General features: G+C 32.4%; 1 protein-coding gene across 1 annotated transcript; it reads right to left on the bottom strand.

Moving 5' to 3' along the window:
* Positions 1-1,900: 1,900 nt before the first annotated feature.
* Positions 1,901-8,438, bottom strand: LOC106759443 (KH domain-containing protein At2g38610). The gene is made up of 7 exons (XM_014642617.2): positions 8,158-8,438; positions 7,894-7,982; positions 6,924-7,075; positions 4,152-4,268; positions 3,917-4,033; positions 3,658-3,801; positions 1,901-2,640 (listed from the first exon to the last, which is right to left on the bottom strand). The coding sequence occupies exons 1-7, from the start codon at positions 8,235-8,237 to the stop codon at positions 2,494-2,496; spliced, it is 846 nt and encodes a 281-aa protein (XP_014498103.1). The 5' UTR covers positions 8,238-8,438; the 3' UTR covers positions 1,901-2,493.
* Positions 8,439-11,320: the final 2,882 nt, after the last annotated feature.

Here is an 11,320-nt window from a genome sequence, read left to right as displayed (position 1 = left end):
AAGTTAAAATGATTGTTTCAAAACCATTTAAGATGTCAAAGTCGACATCTTGAAGAAATGAGGTTGATCCAAATATGATAAAGCGTAAAATTCAGTTTTTTTTTTATGTCATATTTTTCTATCAATGATTTGAACTCCATTACTCCTTTTTTTACTTTTCTCCAATCTAGTTACTGTTTCTTCTTATTTGCAACGTATGTTTCTAATAGAATCCATATGAAATTGTAAACATTTCTATCCTCCTTGATATGCAGAAAAAAAAAAAAAAAAAAGGCAAAGCATAATTACTTATGCTTTTTTGAGGCACCGATTGAATTTTGAACATAAAAAATGAATTAATTATTTTAGCACCAAAAAGACCCTTCATATTTGTAATGCTCACAACTTTGTGTGTAGGTTGTAATTTGTCAAGTTATAATATATGGCCAATTGGTAAATGTTGATAATTCCTAATTAGTGTATAAATCTATTGTTGATTTTCCTCACCTTACTTCTTTGTTATCATAAGTTTTTTTTTTTTTTCTATTGGTAAATGAAAAATGTAGAATCACTTTGAATAAACTAACATACCAAGATACTAAAATAGATATTAATATATATATATATATATATATATATATTATAATGGATAGTGGATATTTTTATTTACTAAATTACTATAGCACATGTCTAGATAATCCATTATTCATTTCATAATTAATTAATTCAAAATTATTCATATTATATTTTTTCAGGACATAATTCATTATTGATTCTACCTGGTCGATTATGTCATGTTTTTAAAATAATAATTTTTAATATACGATGTATTTTCTATATTTATTTTTAAAAGGAAATTTTGATAATTACTATAATTATATGACTGTAATCTATATTTTATTCTTTTAAATCAACCACAATTATTTTCAAGTATTATGTTCTTTTCTTTCTTTATTACTGTTTACGTTAATTATTATTTTTTTTTTCATTTCTAGTATATTTTCATTGTAAAAGTCATAAAGTAGAGCTTTAATTTATATGTTCTGAATCTCATTATATCACGTAATTTAAAAATCACACACATATTTTTCTTATGTAAGTTTTCTTAACGCTAAATTATTCACAATTTAAAATAAAAATGTTTGTTATTATGAAATATGTAACAGATATTGTTTTTCATATTAAAAAATATTTCTTTTTATTCTTATGAACAAAATCTTAAATTTATTGTTATATCAACAATTATAACGAAAAAATCTACAAAATTCAATGTTTTATAAAACTTGTAACTCTAAATATGAGTTCTCTTCTGGAGATGTTCAGTCAAACTTTGATTCGTTGGAGGGTGATTTTTGGTTTATTCATAAAAACTCGAGATGTAAAAATAAGGCAAAATTTTGTAAACCAAAACATATATTTACTTTTTTTATAAGTTATGGATTTTCTTAAGAGATAAACTTTTGCTTAAAACTAAATATGTTTTCAATTTTTTAACTCTGTACACAATTAAAATTCATCTATCTTAAATTTGAATACATTTTAATTCTCAATTTTTAAAATTAAATAAATATAATCCTTTTAATTAACAACATTAAATTGTTTATACATGGGAAACTTCATTTCAAACCTTAAAAGTCGATTGATACGTTAAAACAATTTAACACAGATACATAAAAATTTAAAAAGGATTTTATGAAAACGATACAAGAGGCTAAGAAAATAAAGAGAAGCCTACCTCCCATTAAGCTCTGTGAGGAACTTGAGGAAATGATTAGCAGCAGAGGTTTTGTCTAAGATCTCAACTTGGCAGATAGCAATGCTCCTTTGACAGCCTTCAAAATATCCATGAGTTGAGCTTCAAAAGGATGTGCAAAAGCAGTAGGCCAATGCAGAATCCATTGACAGCAAAAAACAAAAGGCGTTGCAGAAGATTTAAATGTACCATTCTATATAAACAAATACCACATTTGTTGTTTTAATGGTACATGGTAAGAAGTTTATCTGACATGCATAATTTCAACTACAGAGCATAGCCCTCCAAAGAGAAACCAAATGCCTGTGACAAACAACTAAAAAGAATCCATCCTATGCTAACTTATCATAAATATTAAAACACCATGAGACTTTGACACTGTCACATGCCAATAAACACTTGTCTTGGACCTAAAACTTCACCACCATCACATGTATATATTCCACACTTCTCAAAAGTAACTGACGCAAGAATAAATTCAATGAATGTATCAAGTTTGCAAGGAAAAAAAAACCTATTCTCAATACCCCCAACTATATAATTTTTTCTCTTTTAAAACTTCCTCATTCCAGCTTTGTCTCCTGTCTGTTCAGGAACAAAAAAGGGTGAGGAAAAACCACCAGAGTGCTAACCAGCAAGAATTGTTAGCCTATTCTTTCATAGCTTGCATGGAATGAGACANGTACTGNAAGATATTCCCAGCAATCAATAGCTGGAGGACCACAATACTCATCATCTACACCATCGACCGACGACAACTTTCAGCGACCCGTCTTTGCGCGTTTCATTCCACTGGAGTTGAATGGAGACACACTGCCACTTGGCCCTGGACTCTCTTCTCTGAAATTTGAATTCAGCATAGCAAGTTCACGCAACTGCTGCCTCTTGATGTAGTCCTGTGACTCCTCCTGCATGTCAAACGTTCATAAAATGAAAATTTAATCACTCAGATGAATCAGCAAACTGGTAGATAATGNAAAACTTCAGAGTTCTTTGTTTCCATGAATAAAATGGGTGTGCAGAAAGAGCAGAAAAGAGAAGAAAAAAAGATCCACAGCGTTTTAACATGTTTTCCTCGGGTGGAGAGTGAGAGGTCATTTACANTTAGAAGTAACTTGGATAGAATACTTAATAGGAAACAAGGAAAAGAAAAGTGTAAATAATCAAATTTCCAACAGAATCCTAGTACATCAACCAACATGGATTTTACTCTTGCAATTTTGAAAAGAAAATGAAGGAGGAAAATGTCCTATGTATATCCAATACCAATACCAATATGCCTGCATACACTACCCAGATTTTTTTAAATTGGAAAAACTATGTTTTTACATCCCCTGATACTTCTTTCTCCTATCTCACAAGCTGCTACTACTATGAACAACCTTTTTCTGCGACATGTTTATAAGGGTAGGAGAAAGAAACTTCACCTATGGTCTCAGCCATTTGCAAGCTCAGATAAGGGAGGGGGTTGTGTTATGCATTTGGAGACAAACTCGCCAGTATAATACAGGATCATGTAGATTTAATTGAGCTGAATGTGTGATACATGTATGCAATCCCACACAGTGGGATAAAGCTTTATTGTAGTTGTTGTTTATGAGGGAGAAATGTATGTTGACGACATAAGCACTACAAAGACACGTAGCTGCACTTTTTTTTTTTTTCAATGGAACGATAAGTGATTAATGTCTCTTGACAAATACAATAGTCTACATAAAATACTTTTTTCAAAGATCATTTTTTATCAATCACCTACTTTACTAAAATCTGGCATGTATACTGATCTTCATCACATCAAAACAAGTAAATGGTGGGATATGCAAACAAATTAACTATCCAAATTAGAAGTTAAGAACAAAAGTGGAGTTGAACAACAGTCAGCACACTCTGCATAACAGATAAAAATATAGGGCGAATGAGCATACCACAGGCTTGAGCAGTTCTTCAATAATTTCCTGANCCTGCCTGAGCCTTATTTCAACAACATTGGCTGGTAAGTCAGCCTCAATCAAAATGTGCAGGGGTTCATTGAGATGCTCATAGCCTGGTCTTCCTCTTAATTTCTCCTCCTTAAAATTGGAAGAATAAAGAGCAGTTTCAGTTGATACAAGTATGATTGAGTATATAGATCATTCATGAGTACGTTGTAAATAAAACCTTGAAAATTATGCTTATCTTCATTACCTTGTCTGGATCCTTTATTGAACCTTTTCCCCTAATATACACACGACACCCCGTTGTAGCTTCTACACGTTTCAAGGAATTGCCTCTAGGCCCCAGAAGCCTTCCAACAAAATTTAATTGATGCAATAATGGCCAACATGCTTTTATTAGTTAAATAAAGATGGTAGATATTTCAGTTCCAGAAAAGATAAAAATAGCTATCTTATTTATCAAATNAGTTTGTATAAAAGCTTACATTGGGATATGTATCTACTGGAATTTCCAAGCGCAATATCCTCTTAACAGTGAAGGAACTAGGACTTGCAGGTGCACTTTGNNAGTCCATTGTCATTCCAGGGGGTCCGCACAACCTCTGTTTTTACAGAGAAAGCAATGTTGATATATAAAAGTTAGAAATAATCATGTTAAACAACAAAAACAAAAGANANTTTTTTTNGTCATAANAACATAAATCAATAAGCAGCAAGCATTTTCAATCTCATGATGAACCAACAAATCAGGAAATTCTACAAGTTTGAATGAATGAGGGAACCAAAGAGATGATATGCAGAAAAGGCATTGGAAGAGGCAGCTGTCAAACTTTTCTGCCAGTCAGATAGTCTAATACTTTACTATCATGAATAATAACACAAATACAGGATCAATCAGATTTTATGTTGAATATCACGGCCTACCTTATTAAAGCAAGGAAGACACCATCATGAAACTGTTAGCAGTACCAATTATTGGTTGAAGAGAAGACTGAATCCCTTAGTCTGCTTGAGTCATATTCAAACAGAGTCTAAGCTTACATATCAAGCATTGATTCACTAGTATATATATTTTTTTCCAATCTTACGTCATGTACTTGCATCCCATTTTTTATGCAAGTTTATGCCTTCTCTAGAGTGTTAACATGAACAACTAATTCCAAACCACATAAAAACATATAAAAACAGCTTATATGTAAAGATAGACATGTAAGAACACACAATANAAGAAGATCACCATTCAATGATTAAACACCATCATCATGGGACAAAACAGGCATTGATGTGAGTCAGTGAGTTATGGGACTAACATCAGATATTGATGCATGAGATCTTGAAAAATAACCTAATGCCAGTATGTAAGACAGATCTTTGACTTGNANCACATCATCAATTGAATGCCTTAGTTCTTATATGGGTGGGAATTACCTCTTTTTTTCAGGACCTCAATCATAGAGTAAGGTTGCACTTAGAATTAGGGTATCATATGATATGACGTAAGCGCTTGGTAAGAGTTTAGGAGAATTTATAAAATAGTTTATGATATGTCTATTAGATTATCTCAATATGCACTTCAGGATAGCTTGCAGAAATGACTTCCAACTTAAATAAAAACTTTTTAAGCCAATTTCCTCTTCAAATAAAGAAATAAGTTATATGTACTGATGACTTGAATTGTTTACCTAAATCCATCCTAGATGTGGTGTATGAAGCACTTAAGTCCTATAAGGGCAAAACTCTCCTAAATCATTTATAGGAGAACAAAATCAAGGAGGTAAACTAAATCGAGTTTTTCCCATAAGCCAAAGGCAATTTATGCACTTAACTTTTGTAGAAGCTCTTTCATTTAACTTCACTAAAGCACATAAGCTGAATTTAGTTTATGGGAGAAGCTAAATTCATTTTACTTTCATTTTTTCTTATCTTATAAATAGTTATCAAGATATTTATGCAAATGGGCCAAACTGGTTTGCTTGGTCTATTTGTCTATCTTCTTTGCCTGAGATAGAAGGATTCCCTGGAACCCTCTGGAGTCCGTACTTGTTAATCTTACTCCCAATTCCTTGATCAATCTTGACAAAAAAGCTTTTTTCTTCACATCACCTTTGAAAGCTATGGCATTTCTTTGAAGGTGAATTGTTTATTTGGATGGTGGTACATAATAGGATAGGATTAATATGAATTATTTGTTACAGAACTGCAACCTTCACAAAACTCTATATATCCCAAAGTCCACACTATATACTCTGGCTATGAGAAAAACAGACTTCTATTTCTGTGGGGTGAACTGAAGTGGAGGCTTTCTGGTATTTTTGGTCAATTTGGGTTTGTACACTTGTCTGAAACATTCTCTATTTTCTCACTTCAGAGCCTTGAGATATTTAAGGAGGCAAGGGTCTTTGGCAACATGCAATGTTTACTGCTATTTGGTGCCTATGAAGGGGAGGAATGTCAAAATTTTCACTGGTAGTTACTTGCATTGTCGTATTTTATGGGATAAATAGTTTTTCTTAAATTTTTTAGCTGATGGATAGTTTAAAGGAGTGCACCTTGGGTGGATACTCCAAGAGAGCTTAAATGAAATGATTCCTTGATCTTCTCCGGTCTGCTTTAGGACGATATTGTAACATCCACTCTGGTACTCACACATCTACTCACTTTTTCATGCAAATGTTTGATTTTGTTGTGATATTTTAAATATCTAACAAATGTATGGGGCTTAAACTTCAGTAGTGATCACTAATCTCATTTAGTAATCCTTGGTTTTCAATATTTTCCAGTAATTCAGAGTATGTAGTCAAACACTCAGTTCACGTCACACCTGCTTTCAAGAAACTGCTTTGAAGAACAGAAGATTGGGTCTTGTCCGTGTGGTGGCCTTAAACCCCACCTTACAGAATTTTTTGTTACTATTACTGTTNTTATTAAAAAGGGAATACAACGATTTAGGATACATTGGACATCATGAATAGATGATAACAGCATTATATAATCCATGTAGTCATGCTCACTTAGTAGCAGGAATAATGCTTGATTGCTGTTAATGCCGAATTCAAGGAATAGATGATGAGTATTTTTTAAAATTCCTAATNTATGGAATTAGACTAGACACACATTGTAGGCATTTATAACAGCTAGTTACTACATAGTATCCAAATGCTTATAGACACATATGTATGATATACTCAAATCATATAAGGAAAAAAGTTGAGGATATGAAGTTCAGATGCTACAATTGATAATCTAAAGGCAGTCACCTCCTGCTGAAGGCTATTCCATCCACCCAACCCTGTTCCACTGACATTGGACATAAGGTTTGAAGAAGCCATAGGACTAGGGCTTCTATGCCGAAGTCTATCGAAGTCACCAAAACCTTGGTTGGATAACATTCCAGAAACTCTTAATATTTCTGCACATGAAAAACAATTGAAATGAGAAACCAATGCATAGTGTCAAAAATCAAGACATATTGAGTGATGTATTATCTCAGAAAATATTTCANTCAAATGTGGACACCATTTGCAGTGAACCATATCACAGAAAGACTAAAGGAAGCAAAGCGACAAGCCTTAAATATTTGGAAGCAAGTCTAACGAAGTCAACAGTCCCAATGTTAATGGCACCAGCATTCTACACATTATTTACAAACCAACCTCTTCTCCAAGAGTGAAAAGCCATGCCAAACACTTCAATTCAGACATTTTCAATTCCTTAAATTGTGAACACCTACAAGAGTACATGCTTTACAAAGATGGGATTTTTCCCAAGTCCTCAAGTAAAAAGAATGCATAATCTGTTCAAATTCAAATTAAGCCCATGAAAAGATATTCAGGACTATGAAAATCAGAGANATATTATATCCCGCCATTAAATTAATCATCGGTTGCATAAGCTTAACACTGTGAAGGTACATTTGTTCCAACATTCAGACACCATCCAACAGGGGATACATATAAACAAATTTTATATTTCAATTTGAATGACTCCTTTGATGAAAAAAATCAGTATCAAGTGAAGTGCGAAGGGATGGTGCAACCACAATGATGATGGATGACAGGAAGAGGAATNAATGCACGATCAAGTCTATCGTTGGTTTCCATTGTCCATGACTATTGACACAGATAAAAGGTTTGTGACACGATCTGACACACACACACATCAAGCATACTTCAATAAACAANAAGAGAGCAAAAACAATAAGGGATAGATCCACAAACAACAAAAGACCTTGATTTAGGAGGCGACTGCATATGGGAAGAGCTTGCATGAAGGGTCCAAGCTTCTGATGTTCTGCCAGCAACTCTGATAGGTACTGACTGCAAAAACAAGAACCACCCTTTGCTTTTGTGAATCAAGAACACACAAATTCATCCAAAGCAAATCAAACACACAGGGCCAAATCCAAAGGGTGTTCCACCGAGAGTCCAAGATTGTGTCTTTTTTTCCAGTTTTGATCTCAAAAACATCACAGAAAAAAATAAACCAACCCACCTGTCCACGTCTGGATTGCTCCTAATCTGAGGAGAAGCAGCTCTAGCAGGAGAGAAGTTGGGATTGTACAAGCCTGACATGGCTCACTTTTTCTTAGTTTTCCTCAAGGATTGGAAGAAAAAACCACCAGCCTCCAAAAAAAAGTTGAAAAAGAAGGTTTAGTTGGTGTAGTTCTTGCAGAAGAAAAAGGGGATACAGAGCACCATCAATTAAGGGGGGTCTGTAATAAGGAGAAAAACGAAAAAGGGTGGACAGTTCTCTCTGAATTTTACACAAAAGGAAGCAACAAATAATTATTTATTTATTTCCTTTTTCTTTCTATTCTCTCTCTGTCTTAGTCTTAATATTTCTCTTTTTCTGCCTTTTTTTTTTCTAAACTAATATATTTTCCTTGTCCACAGGCTGCCTTGTAAAAAACAAATACAAAAACAAAAAAGTTGATGACAGTCCTGAAATGGAAGGGATCTTTATAAGGAAACAGCAGGATGCAGCTAAAGTCTAGGCAGTAAAAGGTTACTAGATTTTGTTTGTGACAGTAAAAAAATTTCACAGCGACCAAGGAAGCGAAGTGTATTTTTTTCACATGTAAGATCCCTCCCTCAACAACATAACAAACACAATACTATACAAAAATCTTAAAAGTGGAACAGTTTTCATAGTATGAAAGTGAAGTGGTTAAGGTAACGTAGGTTTGATAGGAGTGGGAAAAGGTAAAAGGGTATATAGGGTACAACAAAAACAACAAGTTGAGACGCGTGTTAGGCATGCAGAGAATCATAGGCGTAATCTAATCAATCTAATGTTAGTGTTTGTATGCAAATACTACAAAGAAACTGTAGACTTAACAGTGTTTTGGGAGAAGAGAGAACGCAAAATGTGAATGAATCAATGGCCAACGATAATGATGTTTGCCAACGCGGTCTTAGCTGGACCGTAACACTGCACACTCTCTTACAAATCTACCTCACCATACACACTCAACTACGTCGTTTTGAAGCTCCATCTCAACCGCTAGGTCCAACGTCAATCCTTGTTTTTCCACATTATTATTATAATATTAGCATTACAACAGTCCCATTTTTTTAATAATGTTACAAAATTCTTGTTCTTCAGTTGAATAATGTTATCATTGAATTGCGCTTATTTTCTGTTCCCTCTCTATTTTGATTGAACACACCCTTCTCATTTTCTCATCTCTGAATTATCATTTTTGTTTATCAGATCCTCATAAGATAGCAATCGTTTCATTAAATTTCACTTTGCATTTATAGTATCTTATGCATCTGCACCTACCTATAATAAATAACCCTACCTGGTGTTGTTAGAGCCATTTTTGTTGCTCTCATTCATACCATTATTTGACCCCTGGGAAATGAAAATGCCGTGGAATACACTGTCTCTATGTTTTCTTATATATTTTTTTCTTGTATTTTTGCATTCTGGCTTCTTCTTCTCTCTTACCCTTTTTTTTAATACATTTTCTGGGTCTAGAAAAGGTGTAAAAAAAAAACCTTTGACTCCCTTCTACGATGAGTTTCATGTCATAATTCACAATAAATTATTAGGCTGAATGAATGCTTTTGCTTGAGTATATATACTATTTTTACCTACCTTTTTCCTTCTTTTGATAATTTTGCATTTATTTTTCTAGATGTCGTATGAGATAAGGATAAATCAATCTATCTACATACAATAAAAAGTTTAAAAGATATGAATGTACCTAATCCAAGGACTTCAAAAGTCAAAATTCTTTCTTTTTCAATATTACCAGTAATCACAGATTTAGATATCTATCAGGGAATCATCAGCCTTACCCATTTTCCTTTTTCTTAGAAATGAATTAATAGAAATACGTATTTAGATTTTAATATTAAAGATAAAACAAAAGATGGTAGGGGCAGAGTAGGGAAAAGAGGTTGGTGTTGTAAACTATAGAACTGTCCACAAGCACAACAAGACAATGTACAAGGTGGGCCATTGTTTTAACTGAATGCTTCAGTGCCTCTGACTCAATTGGCCGTAGGAGAAGAATCCTAAGATGTTTTATGCAATAAAATAGAAAAATACACCATTTTCTTTTGCCCTTTGATTCCTTTCTCCCACAAGGCATGTGTATGTTTCAGTCTTTCTCAAAAAAACCAAAGTAAAAAAAATAATTGACAATATTGTATTTTCTTAATAAGGGTGGCAAGAAAAAAATTCATGGACTTTTTAGTTAAAGGGGAAAAGAATATTTCTTTGTTATTTTTGGTAATAAATAGTAGTAGGGAGGGGATGGTCCATTGGTCCCAACCACACCAGGCAAATTGACACACTTATACTATTATAGAAATAAATGTTCCTTTCTCTTTCTATCTTTTTTATTAACTTGTTTTCTGTTTGTCAAATTGAAGATGAACTTGGTCAAGTTAAAAGTAATATAATTTATATATATTTTGGAAGTGAATGATTCAAAAGATAGAAGATAATGGAAGAGAGTGAGAGTGAGAGTGAGTCAAGAAAAAGTGTCTGAAGAAAGTTTGGGTTCAGAATAGTCTGAAAAGATTCGGACAGGTCATGTCTTCCCAATTGAAATAGGTTGTGGTCATCAGTACTCCACAAATTAACAGCTCAGTAAAACCTAACATTTTTCATTCTTCTATTGTTTCTGTTTATTCATAGTTTCAAAAAATGGTTTTTCTTCAAGTAGTAAAAATCTAATTTTGATAATCATAGTTAATTCTCAGAAGCTCTTTTTCTTTAGGTTTTGTTTAGATTAATGAAATAAAAAACATTATTAATAATTTAATTTTTATATTTAGGTTTATGGTTGATTCTTATAGTTTCTTACTCAATTAATTTTTAATATATGTAAAATATAGTTAATTTAGTATTTTGTATTATAATAGAAGATGAGTCAAATATGTGATATTTTTAATGGTTTTAATGTCAATTTAATATAAAGACCAAATTAATATTATTTAATAAATATTAAAAATCAATTGAATAAAAATTATAAAGAAAAAAGTAAATCATAAATTTAAATATAGAAATTAAATTATTATTAAATAAAAAAGAAAATAAAAAGTGAGGGAATTATTTAAATTAAGAAAACTGACTGGAAAATAAAGTTTTGGGATTAAAAAAGAATGTAGAAAAGGTGAGAGAAAAATTATCAATAAAT

This window comes from Vigna radiata, chromosome 4 (genome assembly GCF_000741045.1).
Source record: "Vigna radiata var. radiata cultivar VC1973A chromosome 4, Vradiata_ver6, whole genome shotgun sequence".
In the NCBI taxonomy this organism is placed as follows: domain Eukaryota; kingdom Viridiplantae; phylum Streptophyta; class Magnoliopsida; order Fabales; family Fabaceae; genus Vigna; species Vigna radiata.
Note: the sequence above shows the minus strand (reverse complement) of the source record. Positions and strands in the feature narration are given on the sequence as shown.